This window comes from Dipodomys spectabilis, unplaced genomic scaffold, assembly GCF_019054845.1.
Source record: "Dipodomys spectabilis isolate Male_0828 unplaced genomic scaffold, ASM1905484v1 ptg000115l, whole genome shotgun sequence".
Taxonomy (NCBI): Eukaryota; Metazoa; Chordata; class Mammalia; order Rodentia; family Heteromyidae; genus Dipodomys; species Dipodomys spectabilis.
The window spans coordinates 661,079-679,046 of record NW_024870792.1 but is presented as its reverse complement, the minus strand read 5'-3'; the positions used below and the strand labels follow the sequence as shown (position 1 = coordinate 679,046).

At 38.7% G+C, this 17,968-nt stretch overlaps 1 protein-coding gene across 1 annotated transcript in view; it reads left to right on the top strand.

Moving 5' to 3' along the window:
* Plcl1 (phospholipase C like 1 (inactive)) overlaps positions 1-17,968 on the top strand; it is a 352,481-nt gene that overhangs the window by 287,849 nt on the left and 46,664 nt on the right. Inside the window, exons 2-3 of the mRNA XM_042688319.1 lie at positions 622-3,096; positions 6,246-6,449. Coding sequence (XP_042544253.1) covers positions 622-3,096; positions 6,246-6,449 — 2,679 coding nt within the window. The remainder of the gene's footprint in view (positions 1-621; positions 3,097-6,245; positions 6,450-17,968) is intronic.

The following is a 17,968-nucleotide window of genomic DNA, read 5'->3' as shown; positions in this document are numbered from 1 at the left end:
TTCTGGCAAATTTGTTTCTGAATTGATGATGTGGTTGGGACCATTATTAAATTCAGTATATGGTCCAAACAGAGGAAAGTATAAAGAAATTCCCAGTTTTAAGTGACATTGATCAGATATTCATTGTTAATAAATTGGCAGTGATACAGTCCCAGGAATTCCCAAGGTAAGATGAAATCCATCATCTCCCAATTATGAATATTCAGAGGACTGGACCTGTATTTTGGGAAGGAAAATAGGTGAGAAGGCCTATGTACATTTAAGAAAGAAACAGCCACAAGAAATGTTTAACCTACTTTAAGATAGACCAGCCTGAATGAATATAGTCTGATACGCTATTGGTAGAGGTTCCAGAGAAATGTGTTCAAATGAACAAATAACATTTCTCATGTTTGTAGTAGTAATTTATTTTAATTCAAAGGACATGGAGGCATTTGAAAAGTAAGTTTTTTACAGAGCCTTATTCTTTCAGAAGTTTCTTTTTTCTGAAAATACTAGAAAGGTAGGCTAGCCCCCCTTGAAATGATCTACCTGAGTGGAGTCTGAAAAGTCCTTAGAGAGTTACTGGATTTCTGTATTTCCTCAAGGAGAGTGACTCATTCTTTTCCAATTATTTGACAGGATCCTTCAAACCAAAAATGTGGTGGAAGAAAGAAAACAGTGTCTTTCAGCAGCATGCCATCGGAAAAAAAGATTAGCAGTGCACATGACTGCATCAGCTTCATGCAAGCTGGCTGTGAGCTGAAGAAGGTCAGGCCAAATTCTCGGATTTACAACCGTTTTTTCACTCTGGACACAGACCTCCAAGCTCTTCGCTGGGAACCTTCCAAGAAAGACCTGGAAAAAGCTAAGCTTGATATCTCAGCCATTAAAGAGATCAGACTGGGGAAGAACACGGAAACATTTAGAAACAATGGCCTTGCTGACCAGATTTGTGAGGATTGTGCCTTTTCTATACTCCATGGGGAGAACTATGAATCTCTAGACCTAGTTGCCAACTCAGCAGATGTAGCAAACATCTGGGTGTCTGGGTTGCGGTACCTGGTTTCTCGCAGTAAGCAGCCCCTGGATTTTATGGAGGACAACCAGAACACACCAAGGTTCATGTGGTTGAAAACAGTGTTTGAAGCAGCAGATGTTGACGGCAATGGGATTATGTTGGAAGACACATCTGTAGAGTTAATAAAACAACTTAACCCTACCCTGAAGGAATCCAAGATCAGGTTAAAGTTTAAAGAAATCCAGAAGAGTAAAGAGAAACTTACCACTAGAGTGACAGAAGAGGAATTTTGTGAAGCTTTCTGTGAACTTTGCACCAGGCCAGAAGTGTATTTCTTACTTGTCCAGATATCTAAGAACAAAGAATATTTGGATGCCAATGATCTCATGCTCTTTTTAGAAGCTGAGCAAGGAGTCACCCATATCACTGAGGATATGTGTTTAGACATCATTAGGAGATATGAACTTTCTGAAGAAGGGCGACAGAAAGGATTTCTTGCAATTGATGGATTTACCCAGTACTTATTGTCACCAGAATGTGACATTTTTGATCCTGAGCAAAGCAATGTTGCCCAAGATATGACTCAACCCTTATCTCACTACTATATCAATGCTTCTCATAACACCTATCTGATAGAGGACCAGTTCAGGGGACCGGCTGATATCAATGGGTATGTTAGAGCTTTGAAAATGGGCTGTCGCAGTATTGAGCTGGATGTGAGCGATGGTTCCGAGAATGAACCAATCCTTTGCAATAGAAATAACATGACAACACACCTTTCTTTTCGAAGTGTCATAGAGGTGATCAATAAGTTTGCCTTCGTTGCTTCTGAGTACCCACTCATTGTCTGCTTGGGGATTCACTGCTCTTTACTACAGCAAAAGGTCATGGTTCAGCACATGAAAAAGGTCTTTGGCGATAAACTCTACACGGAAGCACCTTTGTCCTCAGACTCCTACCTCCCATCACCTGAAAAACTGAAAAGAATGATCATCGTGAAAGGAAAGAAATTGCCTTCTGATTCAGATGTGTCAGAAGGAGAAGTCACAGATGAAGATGAAGAGGCCGAAATGTCTCGGAGGATGTCGGCAGATTCCAATGGCGAGCAGAAGCACATTTGGCTCTGCAGGGAGCTCTCCGATCTGGTATCTATTTGTAAATCTGTTCAATACAGGGATTTTGAACTCTCCATGAAAAGCCAAAACTATTGGGAGATGTGTTCATTTAGTGAAACGGAGGCCAGCCGAATCGCCAACGAGTACCCCGAGGATTTCGTAAACTATAACAAGAGGTTTCTCTCAAGGATCTACCCGAGCGCCATGAGGATCGATTCCAGTAACTTGAATCCACAAGACTTTTGGAACTGTGGCTGCCAGCTTGTGGCCATGAACTTTCAGACTCCTGGGCCGATGATGGACCTGCACACCGGCTGGTTTCTCCAGAACGGGGGCTGTGGCTACGTGCTGAGGCCGTCCATCATGAGAGATGAGGTCTCTTACTTCAGCGCCAACACCAAGGGGATCGTCCCCGGGGTGTCCCCTCTGCTCCTTCACATCAAGGTCATCAGCGGCCAGAACTTCCCGAAGCCCAAGGGAGCCTGCGCCAAAGGGGACGTCATCGACCCGTACGTGTGCATCGAGATACACGGCATCCCCGCCGACTGTGCGGAGCAGAGGACCAAGACGGTGCAGGAGAACAGCGACAACCCAATTTTTGACGAAACGTTTGAGTTTCAGGTCAATCTTCCCGAGCTGGCCCTGGTGCGCTTCGTGGTTCTGGACGACGACTACATCGGGGACGAGTTCATCGGGCAGTACACCATCCCCTTCGAGTGTCTGCAGCCCGGCTACCGCCACGTGCCCCTGCGCTCCTTCGTGGGCGACGTCATGGAGCACGTCACCCTGTTCGTGCACATCGCCATCACCAACCGCAGCGGCGGCGGCAAGGCGCAGAAGCGCAGCCTCTCCGCGAGAATGGGCAAGAAAGTTCGGGAATATACCATGCTCAGGAATGTCGGCCTCAAAACTGTAGACGACATCTTCAAAATAGCCGTTCACCCCCTACGAGAAGCCATAGATATGAGAGAAAATATGCAGGTAGGAAAACGAACCCCCACCCCGCCCCTCCCCTTTCTCCAGTTCTCCCTGGCCTGCTCTTACCACGGACGCTGTGATGTACAAAGATCTGACTTGAGAGGAAGGAATAAATCGTGTTTTAAATCTGCCTGTGACAAAGCAGATATACCGTGCTTCTGATCGTGAAACTATGGTGTTTGACCTGACCTAAACCAGTTAATGGGGTGTCATTAATACTGGATGCTGCATATGGATTCAATATACATGCTTCATAAAATTTATATATGAGAACATACATATGACACATATACATATACATAACATACACGTACAAAACCACTATCACACACACATCTATATAATATTCTAATACTAGCTAGAGGTGGCTCAGGCCTGGGGATGAGATCTGAGGATTGTGGTTCAAAGCCAGTCCCAGCAAGAAAGTCTGCAAGGCTCCTATCTCCAATGAACCACAAAAAGCCAGAAACGGAGCATGGTTCAAGTGGCAGTTCTAGTCTGGAGCAAAAGCAGCTCAGGTACAGCACTCAGGCCCTAAGTTCAAGCCCTAGGATGTTACCCTCTCCTGCCTCGGCCATATATGTATATGTATGTGTGTGTGTGTGTGTGTGTATTTGTGAATATGAGCATGGAAGACACTCATACAAAACAAATGTTGTACCTAATAGACTTATTTTTAGCTGTTTAAATTATTACCCAAGAGAAAAACAAACTGAATAAACAAAAGTAAACATTGAAACTTGTTGACAAGTTTTAGAAATGTGGTTCAATTGAAAGATTCTGGAACAAATCTATTCCTGTGTGGTCTTCAGCAGATTACTTCAGGCCCCCCCATCATGTTTTCTTCACAATGCGAGACAAACAATTACACTTAGATAATAAGGTTATGACTACTTGGAAATTTTCTGATTTTAACATGGAGAAAATTCAGTGTTAGTTTTCTTCTCTTCATTAATGCATAAATCAGAGTTGCAAACTTTTTTCATACAACATAATATACTTATTCTAGGCTTCTGTTATTGAAAAGCCATCAAATAACAATTACTAAGTACTTGCAGTATTCACTTTATTCTTCAGCTAACATTTTTATAATGACTTACCAAAAAAACCCTGCTTTCAGTTTAGTAAATACTCTCAAAGAGGTGAAGTAGTAAGTGCTGCAGATAGTGAATATCATCTGAGAGTGCCTTGTTCATGTGATACCAAACCACAAACCTACAAGTTCATGTAAATCTTTTTTGTTAATTAGTTTTTAATTTAATTTTATTGTCAAGGTGATGTACAGAGGGGTTATAGTTACATATGTAAGGTAGTGAGTATATTTCTTTTAAAAATTATTTTATTGTAAAGATGCCTTATAGAGCGGTTACACTTAAATGAGTAAAGTAATGAGTACATTTCTTGTAGAACTTGTTACCCCCTCCCTCATTTTTCTCCCACATTCCCTCCCCTCCACAGTTCTACAGTTCATTTCCAATATATTGTCTTTTGAGTATTGCTACTGTATTGGTTCATCTTTGTCCTTTGTCTCACCATTTTGCTGTTCTCCTTCCCTTCCCTAATTCAGATGAACGTATATACAATACCCAGAGTACCAAAATCAAATATAGTCACACTAGGGGATAAACCATAGGGAAAACCCCCCACAAACCAAAAAAGAAATCACATAGTACATTAAAAACAACAAGAACAAAGAAAAAGCTTTTGTTTCCATATCTTGGAGTTCATTTCACTTAGCATCATCTTATATGGTCATATGTGCATAGCTATTGAGCTATTCTGCTCATCTGGTAGGACTATATAGACATATACTAATAATTACAAATGAGGGAAAACATGGGATCTGTGTTTTCATATTATCTCATGGAGAAGTTCTGGGCTAAGCTTAAAGTAGATCTTAAGTAGTCAGAATAGTGGAAAACAGTATAGTATATAATTCACATTTTAAAAGATAGTATATAATTCACATTTGAGATTGGATGATTTGTCTTAGCAAGCATTTTAGAAAATAGGCCCCACATATCAGCATCTTTTGCATGGTGTTTTCTGAGATAATTTTAGACTATTGTAAATCTATTCTAAAACTAATCTATTGTAGATTAGTTAGAAGTCATTTCTACACCCATATTAGAAGTAGATTCTATAATTACTATGTAATTCTTAAAATCTTTAAGTCTCCTATTATATATCTAAAATATACTAAGAAGAGCTGGTTGTGAAGGTTTCCTAGGTAATACTGATAATATTTATTTTAATGTAAAGTATTTTGGGTTAAGAATTAACCAGATGTTAAACTAAATCATTCCAAATAATTCATTTGGAGCCTAACTCAGTAGAAAAATGAATATCATTAATGCCACCGAATTCATGAGACATTCTATAGGTTAGATATTTTCTGATGTTAAAACATGTAAAATAATGTTAAGTGATTTTTTTCAAAAAGACATGGGCAAACATAGTTATCCACACAATATTTTCTTTTCTTTTTCTTTTTTTTTTTTTTTGGTTGGTTGTGGGGCCTGAACTATGGGCCTAGGTGCTGTCCTCCAGCTCTTCAGCTGTAGACCAACACTCTACCACTTTGAGCCTCAGCCCCACTCGGGGCCTCATGCATGCAAGGCAAGCACTCTACCACTGAGCCACCTTCCCAGCGCCCACACAATATTTTCTGTGTGAAGTTCAGGTTTACAAAGATAGCCATTCTGAGTAGTGAGACAGAGGGTTGTGAATAGTTTGAACTCACTACTTTGAGGGGAGACCCCTAAGGAGATGTCTCCAATATGCATTGGCATTATATTCATTATTATCATCACAACCTAAACCCAACATGCTTTTTATGCCCAGCCTGTACCAGTTTGAGTGACTGTTCAGTGCTCAGCTTTGAACAGTAGCTGAGTCATAAGTTGCTTTGTTTTTGTCACATATTTGTGATGGCTGCTAAAAAACCTAGAAAGATGAGGGTCTGTATTGTGATTAGCTCTGTGTTATCTCTGCACATGTCACTATTTGGATTGGTTATAATCTAGTTTGTTCTACATTTGATAGGCATTTAAGGGTTACTGTTCATGAATGTGCTGGTATGTAAAGCTGGAGGTATTAGGGGTGGTGGGCCATGTGGTCAGATGTGTGATGCTATGTTGTTTTCCTTGTAGAACGCAATAGTGTCTATTAAGGAACTGTGTGGACTCCCTCCGATTGCCAGCCTGAAGCAGTGCCTGTTAACCCTGTCCTCTCGGCTCATCACCAGTGACAACACCCCCTCAGTCTCTCTTGTGATGAAGGACAGCTTTCCTTACCTGGAGCCTCTGGGTGTAATTCCAGAAGTGCAGAAGAAGATGCTGGTTGCTTATGATCTGGTAGGAAACTTTGACTCCCTAGAATGGTCTCTATAGGAGGAAACTCCTTAATGGCATGGAACCCACTGGCTGGCACAGAGTGATTGTTTGGAAGACTTGTCTTGGTGGCCGCATGCAGAGCTGGCCACCCATTTTCCAAGAAGTCTCAGGGGAGACTTCTGAGGAAATGCCTTGACCTGGGAGCCACAGATTAGCAAAGATTTATTTAATTTATTATTTACTAAATAATAATTTATTTAATAAATCCTTAAAAGTATGCACCCTTGTGATCTGAAGAACCTTGGCTTTCAGTACAGCCCTTTATTTGTGTGTTTATAGTTGCAAACTATGTCCCAGTGCTGCCTTATTATGGTAAGACAAAAGCTTTCTCTAGAAATTAGGTTTTTAAATTAATAATACTATTATCTGAGTTTTCTGAACCTACAATGTAATTCATATAGCAGTTAGAATAAAATCAGTTAGTTCAAATTAACCACAGTTTTGCATATTTTAACACTGTAAACAAAATTAAGGAACACACTTGTAACATATGACAGATAAAATATACTTAGAAACCAATAAGAAGACTTAGAAATCAGAAAGAAGAAAAGATGGAGAAAATCTTATCTTAATCAATAGTAAATTCAGTTGCAACTCATATATATATATATATATATATATATATATATATATATATATATATATATAAAACCTAATTGTGTCTTTAGAGAAATTTTATTCCTCTACAAGGAAGTTTGAAGATCAATCATCCAGGGAAATACTTCTGCAAAATTCTTAGGAACCCAAGCTCTTTCTAATATTCTGCTTCCCAGTCTCTAAAGTACAGATCTTTTCTTCATAGTCCAAAGTGGCTGCTGATGTGCCAGCTATAATATCTGTTCTCTCAATGATCAGTAATGATGAGAAGGAGGGCATATTCTCTGAAGGATGCATGCATACTTAATTTTGCTGACATTTTGTTTACATCATCAACCTGGAATTGATATGTAATTAGACTTGGTTGCAAAGGAGAATTTCCAGTTATATGCTAAAAGTTCTCTCTTATATTACTAAGGCAGAGGAAGATAATGGATACTAGAAGGTAACAGATTTTGCCAGGGGGATAAATTGGCTGTTCATCCTTTTCCCCTAACAAAAAAAGAAGTCATCAAGCATTAGAAGTGTAGTAAGCCAGCCCATGGTGGCATGTGCCTGTGGTCTCAACACATGGAAGATGTGCCTTGGAGTTCCAGCCAATAAGGACAACATAGTGAGAGACCAAAGTCTCTCCTTAGAAAGGGGAAAGGAAATGTAAGGAAAAGAGGAGAGAAGGGGGGGAAAGAAGGGACAGGAAGTGAGGAAGTAGGGAAGAGAGGCGGAGGGAGGTGGGGTGGAGAGATGTTATATACTTTCCCTTTCCATCAAAGTAGCATATTTTTCCTTTTCAGCATGTACTTATGATTAAGAATGTAAGGAAATGGGTGCTTTAATCCATCTGCCTCTATTGGGAAAATAAATATATAATTTAGAGAAAAAAAGATAAAATGTTGATTCATTTTCTGTATGTATTTCCTTCCCTTGAGTATTCCAATACAATACAGAAATCCATAAATATTGGTATTTTAGTAATATCAACAGAGAGGGATTAATGAAATAACATTTAATAATTCATAATAAACTCCTTTGAAGATGTCAAAGCCATGTGCAAGACTCAGGGATATTTAATAAAGAACAGCCCACAATATGTTTTGTGACAAAGTCTGGTTACAAAAAAATCTTGGCACAATAGGATTTGAACATTAGCAAGACATTGATAATGATTCTCCTTGTATGAGAGGAGTTCTGTTTTCCTGTCTCTGCTTTGCTATGTATTTTCTGTGTCTTCCAAACACTTTATTATGAATGTGCCAGTTTTAGAACTGAATAAAACTAAAAGCTACAGAAGAAAAGACTAATATTTTATTATTGAAAACCCCCAACAACCAAAGAAAGACATTTAGGCTAAATATTTTCCAGCTGAAGCAGAAAACCTCCCACCGAGTATTCTCTACTCATGAGTCACTGTACCGATTGTAAACTGCACTCCACCGCTGCTGGGGGAAAAGTTCATTTATTGCCCATGTCACATTTTTCAAGAAATCAATTTTTCATCATAAAAGTGGAGATTGAAAACTGTTCAGTGAATAGGTATAATTGCCACCTAGAAGGTGAAATTAGGGTGTTAGTTGCCATAGAGACAGACTGTAGACATCACTTATTCCCTTGTAAGCTAAGAAAGGAAAAGCCTTCATTGAGAGGGAGTTGGGGCTCCTGAAGCTAGCCCTGTTGTAATGAGCAGAAAGGCACCTGGACTGTGGTTGGGCGGTTTCTGCTTCACGTTCTCCTAAGGGCCCAATAGTGTTTTGTCTTTTCAGGTTTACCTATTAAAGCTACATCTGAATATTAGTCTTTTTCTCAAAATTATTTTTAAAGTGAGCAGAGCATGATTTCTAAAATTTAAAGGATGCTGCCATGGAAAGTAGAAATAACTAAGTCTTCCTTTGCTGTTCCCTGTGAAGATGACCTCCCTACCAAAGTAGGGAGCTGAGTATAAATATAAACTATGCAGAGCACTGCAGAGGTGACTGGAAACAACAGTACTGGTGTGTCTCTGGGTGTTCTTTGGGAATGGGGTGGGGGGTATGGAGAGTGATGTATAAACAATGACCCTTGAAAATAAAAACACCATTTTCACTTTTAGGAGTTGTATGGTATTGATTGATATCTTTAATTCTCTAGTGGCTTCACATTATAATGAAATTGAAATTCCTTATGTAGATGTATAGGTGCATTAATGGTTTTAACCTGCCTCTCCAGCTTCACTGTCTCCTTTTGTTCACCTGCTTCCAGCCTGTCACAGAGAACTGTTCTCTCTCTCTCTCTCTCTCTCTCTCTCTCTCTCTCTCTCTCTCTCTCTCTCTCGACCAAGTATATTCCCTTCTCTAGGCCACTTCAGATCATGCAGTTTATCCCTAGAATTCTTCCCTTGCATGGATAGCTAGCTGCCTCTTATCTCTTAATTTTAGTACAAATGTCATTTCCTGAGAGAAACCTTCCCTAACTACTGTCTTCGTCTGCCACTTTGACATGTAGCCACATATGCTTTCCATCATTCTGCTTTGAAGTAAGAGTCAATAATATTTTGCTTATTATTATTCATTAATTGGTTTGATTCTTTAGACACAATAATTTTAGGTTCTGTTTTATTCATTGGTCTCTATAATATACTTAATAGTATATTATAGTATATGTAGAGTATATACTATAATATACTTAAGAGTATAATTAGTATTAGGTGTCTTAAGGTTGATCACTAAATCCTTGATATGGAATTGTCCCTTGACTTAAATATTCAATTAGAAGCTTACAAAGTAAGGTGAAATAGTGGAGATGATGAGAACAGTAGTTACCAGGAGGTTGGAAGAAAGGAGGGCAGAATGAGAATAGGGGCACAGAGAACTTTTAAAGCAATGAAACTAACTATGTGGTATGTAATGGGAATACATATCATTATACACTTGTCCAGTCCCATAGAATATACAGCACAAAGCACCAATCTCATGTAAACTATGGGCTTTAGTTAATGATACTGTATCAAGATTCCTTTACCAGTTGCAATAAATATACCACATTAATTCAAAATTCAGGACAAATTGCCAGGAAGGGGAAAGTATAAATGGGAATTCCATAGTACCTATTCCATTTTTTAAAAATTTCTCATCAAATTAAGTCTAAAATGTACCTATAATTTTTATTATTAATAAAAAATTACTTAATGAGTAAGGTCAGAAAATCTAGGGCTTATTGGCTGGGCTTTGGGACAAGGATTCCAAAATGAACAGCTTGGCTTCAACATAGACTGGAGTTGCTTAATGTTTGGATTTTTTAAAAATGGTAACATACTGCATTGATGCCATCCAGAAAGACAATTTGTAACCACTAATATAATACAGAATACATTTACAATAAAAAGAACCCTTAATTCCTTCCAGAATAGATGCAGATGTTTGACTCCTTTCAGTATTGATAGAAAGAAATCAAGCAACCCAGTAGCTTATATTTGCTGAAAGTCAACTTGAGTGCTCCCAAACACTTATCAAAAAGAAGTGAGATGTAAACATCATTGAAAACTTTGCCCCTGAATTCATCTGCTCAGATTTATTTTCTAAATTTAGTTCTTTAATAACCCAAGATAGCTAGTATTCATTACCAAACACTTGCTCATTTAATATTTAAAAGTATTTCCTTCCAAGGACCTTTAAAATTTAGTCTTTTATAAAGTTCATTTTAATATTATTACTATAATTATAATTCTGTTATAACAACTGTACTTGATATCAAGAAATAAAAAAAATCATTCATAAGATAGGCCTGTTTACATGGTATAATTTCAGAAAATTAGAGAGTATCTTCTCCATCTCGACACATGGTATATTTTCTGTTTGTTCCCCTGATACTTGAAATTTAGTATTAAGACTTTTAAGAATCATTTGTCAATTGCAAAATTTCCCTGTGGGTCATTGACATCTTGGATTATTAAAAATTCATCCCTTTGAATGAATGGAATAGATCCTGTTCTATAAATAAGTATTTACCTAGAGCAAGGCAGGGTTCATAACAAAGGGTTTTCCCAAATCGGGGTAAGATAAGGAGAGGGTATGGCTGCTATAAGAATTATCTTTTTGAGAGCAATCGTGTCTGCAGCTGAAGCAGAGGTGACCTCCTCAGAGGAGACATATATCAGGGCTAGAGGTGGGAAGTGTCTGGGGACCTGGAGACATTATCAACCCATAACTTAGGCAACCACAGAAGGCCCTAGATGTTGACTGGAACTGATGCCTTCTCCCTACACTAAAAACATGAAGAGAAAAGCTGTTGTGACCAGACTGTTCACTGTGCTGCCATTTCATTGGCCCTGTGGCTGTCGGGATAGGTTTTCTGAACAGTCCCAGGAACTTGTTGAAACCAGAAGGCCATTTTTCAGTGACTTCTTTTGTTGCAAGCTTGTTTGTTCTGACTTGTGTGTCTGAAGGGACAAGTGAGCATTATCTTCCCACTCTGGACAACAGCCCGCTGGTTTAGTTATACTACATGACAGTCATTGTCCTTAAAGCCCATTAGCATCATATAGTTACATTTTGCCAATCAAAGTGATGTTTTCCGTGTAGAATGAATGAATTGGGAGGGTGTGGGAGTTGAGAGTGAGAGTTACTGTGTTAGAAACAGAGAACAGTATTCACTCTGATAAAAATTGACAGGCCTCCTCCCTGTGCCAGCCACTGTACTAGCTGCTGCAGGAGGCACACAGGTAGGCCTGTGCTCCTGGAGCCTGCAGTCAGCAGAGCCAACCTGGCGAGCTTGCCCCTGGCAATGTGTAGACATCCCTCCTCATTTCACACGGAGTGGTAACTGTGGGTGTGGTGACATTAGAAAACCCTGTAATTTCAGTAGGACACTACCAAAATTACCTTGCTTAAATAGGCTATACTCAGATTTGAATTCAAAGTGTTTTGTATACCAGGCAGGCACGCTATCATTTGAGCTACACCTCCAGTCCTTTTTTGCTGGACCATTTTATATTTCAAATAGAGTCTTTATTTTTTTGGCTAGACTGGATGATCATCCTGTGAATACTTCTCACATAGCTGGAATGACAGACACATGCTTCCATGTCCAGCTTTTCTTGACTGAAATGGGATCTCACAGACTTTTTGCCTGGCTAGCTTTCAGTTGCATTACTCAATCTCAGCCTCTTGAGTAACTAGGATTAAAGGCATGAGCCTAGCTTCAAAACCATCCTTAGTTCTAGTCCTAACATTTTACTCCAACCACATTGCTACATTGGATGATAAGAAATCACTTTGTGTGTCTCAAAGAAAAATGTAGTAAGTCAAAACTGTGTTTTTTTTTAAATTTTCTAGGTGCTCTTTATTTTTCTGACCATGCAAATGATACCAAATTCCTCTAACTCATTTTCAGTTGCTCTTTCTCTGTTATCTAAATGATTTTTTGAAACTTACTATGTGATATTAGTTATTACTTCTTTCATCAGGATGCTTTCTTACGAAAGTGTTCCATTTTGTCACATTTGCATGGTTAGGTTCTTAGCTTTCCCTCTTCCTGTCTGAGTACTACTTCAGTTAGTCTCAACTTCTAATTCAACAATTAAAATAATTGTTATTTTCCCTCCAGCTTTATTGTATAATTGGTAAACAAACATATCTACTTCAAGTGTACAACATGTTTTGACCTACAAATACATAGTGGAGTGAATATCACAGCCTTTACCTACCCTTTGTATTTCTGTTCCAAATTACATAGTGCACTTTCCTGTCCTTGGTCACTTCTCTATTTATTAAAGTCCAAATTTTGTCTGAAACTTTCACATTCATTAATTGACTTTATGCAATATATGTTCAATACATACAGAATTTTTGCAGATTTGTTCAATACTGAGATGTGTCTTCCTGATGTAAAGTGGGAGGTAGAGAAATACCAAACCTGGTGGGAATATATGTTGCCACTTAGGAAACCAGCACTTTCTCTTTTGATCTCACTTTGATGATATCTTTGGGCTTTTCATTGGTCAATTAAGTGAGCATAGTTTGGATAGGTGTTATGTATAACATTGTACAAAGTGCTGGGGAAAAGAAATGAAGTAAAATTTCTGTCTTTGAGGAGCTAGCAATCCTGATGGAAAGGCAGGACTCACATGCTGTGTCCAGAGGCTAGATCCCATGTTCATTTACATGCAAGCTGCAGTCCAGGACTTTGGGGCCTATGCTAGCCTTCACAGTGGCTTATGACACACCTCCTGCTCTGCCAGGCTCACTGCCTCACAGTTGAATTTATCTGAAGATATTTTTGAAAGAAAACTTTAATATTAATCCTCAAATATTAATATCTCTTCCTTCTTGCCTGCCTGCCTGCCTGCCTGCCTGCCTGCCTGCCTGCCTGCCTGCCTTCCTTCCTTCCTTCCTTCCTTCCTTCCTTCCTTCCTTCCTTCCTTCCTTCCTTCCTTCCTTCCTTTCTTTTTTTCTTTTTTTCTTTCTTTCTTTCTTTTTTTTCTGCCAGTTGTAGGCCCTTAATTCTGAGCCTGAGCACTGTCCCTCTGCTCTTCAGCTCAAGGCTAGTGCTCTACCACTTGAGCCACAGTGTCACTTCTGGCTTTTTCTGCTTATGTGGTGCTGAGGAATCGAACCCAGGGCCTCATGCAGGCAAGGCAAGCACTCTACCACTGAGCCACCTTCTGTGCCCCATTGTCTTTTTCTTTTAATAGCTGGGGTTTTTTTTTTGTTTGCTTTTCTAATATTCTCATCTGCCTACTTCTTTCATGAATAGTGAAAAAGTATTTGTCTAACATATTCAATCATCTTATGTGTTCTCAATTAATGGGAAAGCTTTTGGGTAGTTGGTATTCTGACTACATCATTCAGAGGTAGACAGGTCACAAGGGACTACAGCTTTTAAAAAAAAAAAAAACACAAGAAGAGGCAATCCAAAAATTCATGTGGAACAATAAAAGACCCCGAATAGCAAAAATGAACCTTAACAGAAAGAACAGTGCTGGAGGAATATCAATACCAAATTTCAAACTCTACTATAAAGCCATAGGAATCAAAACAGCTTGGTACTGGCACAAGAACAGACCTCAGGATCAATGGAATAGAATTGAAAACCCAGAAATGAACCCACAGACCTATAGCCACCTAATCTTCGATAAGGGAGCTAAAAAAATAGAAAGGAAGAAAAACAGCCTGTTGAGTAAATGGTGTTGGAAAAATTGGTTAAACACCTGTAGAAAACTAAATCTAGATCCTTCTATATCACCCTGCACCAGAATCAACACCAAGTGGATCAAAGACCTCAGAGTCAAAGCAGATACCCTGAAAACATTACAGGACAGAATAGGAGAAACCCTAGGTTTCCTTGGCACAGGCCGAAAATTTCTTAATAAAGACCCAGAAACACAACAAATCAAAGAAAAGTTGGACAAATGGGATTGCATGAAGCTGCAGAGCTTCTGCATGGCAAAAGAAATAGCCAGCACAATCAATAGAAAGCCCACGGATTGGGAGAAGATCTTCACTAGCCATACAATGGATAAGGGTCTCATATCTAAAATATACCTGAAACTCAAAAAATTAAATCCCCAACAACAAATCCTCAAACAAACAACTGCCCAATAAATAAGTGGGCTAAAGACTTAAAGAGAAACTTTTCTGAAGAGGAAATAAGAATGACTAGTAGACACATGAAGGAATGCTCAACCTCCCTAGTCATAAAAGAAACACAAATCAAAACAACATTGAAATACCACCTCACCCCAGTTAGAATGACTATAACCAAGAACTCTAATAACAACACATGCTGGAGGGGATGTGGACAGAAGGGAACCTTACTGCATTGTTGGTGGGAGTGTAAACTTGTTCAATCACTTTGGAAAGTAGTATGGAGGTTCCTCAAAAGACTCCACAAAGAGCTCCCCCTATGACCCAACAATCCCACTTTTGGGTATTTACCCAAATGATCACAAACAAGACCATACTAAAGCTACCAGCACAACTATGTTTATTGCAGCATTATTTACCATAGCTAAGATATGGAACCAACCCAAATGCCCCTCAGTAGGATGAGTGGATCAAGAAAATGTGGTATATATACACAATGGAATTCTACGCCTCCATCAGAAAGAATGACATTGCCCCATTTGTTAGGAAATGGAAAGCCTTGGAAAAAATTATATTAAGTGTAAGCTAGGCCCAAAGAAACATAGGTCCCATGGTTTCCCTTATTTGCAATAACTAGTATATGTCTGAGACAAGCAGAAAAGGTCAGATAAGATGATGTTAAGCAAAATGAACCCCAAGATAAGGACACAAGTGTTTTTTTTTTCTTTCTTGCTATTGCTTCTAACGTATTTATAAGGTACCACGTGATTTTTTTTTGTTGCTTTGTATGTCCCTCCCCCACGGTATAACCCATTTTCACTGTATTTGATGTTGGTATAATTTGGAGAGTGGAAGGGAAAAAATAAATTATTTAAACAGGGAAACAGGTTGACCCATTGCAACAATGAGATGCACAAGACGCTATGTGGAAAAACGAACTTTACAATTTAGGCGTGGGGGGAGAATGTAGTTGTGGAGATGGGAGGGAAGGGATGGTGGGAGAAAAACAAAGGAGGAGACAACAATGCTTTGCTAAGAAATGTACTCATTACCTTGCTCATGTAATTGTAACCCCCTCCTCTGTACAGTATTCTCACAATAAAAAACTTATTTAAAAAACACACACAGAGCTTTCTCCAAAGGTAACTTCGGTTTGCAGTTTAACATTAACATAAAAGTTAATACTTTACTATGGTTAGATCTATAGGTTTTCTGAAGATGAAGCCAAAACAGTTGAACAACATGAATCAAGGGTTCATTTTTAACCTACTCAGCTGGGGTGTGATTTGGAAAGCAGCAGAATGTGATGGTTTAAGAAGGAATGTGGCAAAGAGAGAGTTAATTGCTCTCTAATAATACTTGCAATGAGACCTAGCCAAGCATAACGTGTTATTACTAATGACCTGTATCAGTGTTAGTACTAATATGGAGTCAGCCTCAGGATGGGAAGAAGATGAAGAAATGTCTATAGTCTCCCAAGGTAATTTTGCTTATTGAAATCAACTTGACTTGAAGTTAAAACAAGTCAAAGATTAAGTCTCTTCCCATACATCATTTTGAAGTTTGTGTGTAACTTTATATAAGTTTGCCATTTCAAAGGTATGTTAGCTTGTATCCTACTAGAACTCAAAAAAGAAAAATCACAGACATATATCCAACTCAGAGGGAGCTGGTTACTTAAATACAATATGTAAACAGTGCATTGAAGCTTCATTGCTCGTAGATATAATAGCATGTAGATAATAAGAACATTGTCTGGGTGAATGGAAAATTGTCAGCATCTTAGGAATGATGAAATTGCCGTTTGGTATCAGTATCTCAAGCATACTGGGTATCAGAGAAACATTCATAAGCAACTATTTCAGGTCATTTTCTTTGTCACAAAGGCAGTAATGCAGTCAAAATGGCCTGAAAATTCTGGGGAAGGGCCATGAAACCTAGCTGCCTGACAGTTTTTAATGAATGAGCTAAAATTATAATAATAACTCTCTCCATCTCTCTCTCTATGTATAAATATATATACATATGCATATATATGTGTATATATATATACATATGCATATATATGTGTATATATATATATGTATTTGTCAGTCGTGAGGCTCGAACTCTGGGCCTGGGCACTGTCCCTCAGCTCTTTAGCTCAAGGCTAGCACTGTGCTACTTGAGCCACAGCACCACTTCTGGTTTTCCGGTGGTTTATTGGAGATAAGAGTCTCATGGACTTTTCTGCCCAGGCTTGCTTTGAACCATGATCCTCAGATCTCAGCCTCCTGAGTAGCTAGGATTACAGGCATGAGCCACCAGTGCCCAGCTACAAATGAATATTTTAAAAAATGTTTTCTCAAGATATAGTTGATGACTATTTGGGGAACAACAACTAGAGGAAAGAAAGAGGTAAAATGATTTCTTTATACAGAAACCAGTTCACAGTAGTAAATCTATCTCTACAAACATCATGGAGACAAAAGACCTTTGCTCTGTGTGCGTCCTCTTTGCTTACATCACTACACTCCGGCTTTGAAGTGTGATGCAGGGCCAGTCCCAGTTCAGAGAGCACGTCATTAGAAACACCAGGGGTAGCATGGACTCATAGTCAGCTTACAGATGTTTTGACTTTTATATTTGCTTTTGTTTTATGGAGAACTAATCACCTTGGCACGGCTGACTGCTTAAAAGCAGAAGGTGCCAATCTGTTAATGATACTTTTGTTTCATTTAACATAGTTAAGAGATTAAGGGACTCAAAAATGAAAGGAATTGTTTTCATTCTAGTTAGCATCTGTGTGTGTGTGTGTGTGTGTGTGTGTGTGTGTGTGTAGCAGACATCTGATTGACAAATGTACTTTAAACCTTTGGGCAGATGAGCCATTCCAGAACCAAAGACCCCAAACCCAGTGTTTGAGTAGAAGGAAGGTAACAGACTGACATTTTCAGGCCTTAATGGTGAGGGGACAGAAATAGGTTTGGGGTAGATCAGCTTTATAGATTTTCTTTTTTCAAGCAATAAGTAGCCTTTCCAAAGGAAAGGATGGGAAAAGCAGAGGATGAGGGTTAAACACATCTGTTGTGGATTTCACAGCTAATGTGTATAGGGAGAAGTACTAATGGCAAAAATTCATTTTCACTATGCTTGATGATTATTGTTTATCACCAACTTGCACTTGTACTTGCAAGTCTGCCCTTTAACATTTCTTACAGAACACTTTATAAGTTTAGATCCTATCTTCAAGAATGCCTGAATCCTGTTCTAAATTCCTCTCTAGTTTGTGGCTTTAGGTAAGCCATCTTCATTTATAAAACGGTATTGCCCATGATAAGTTGTCTTGAA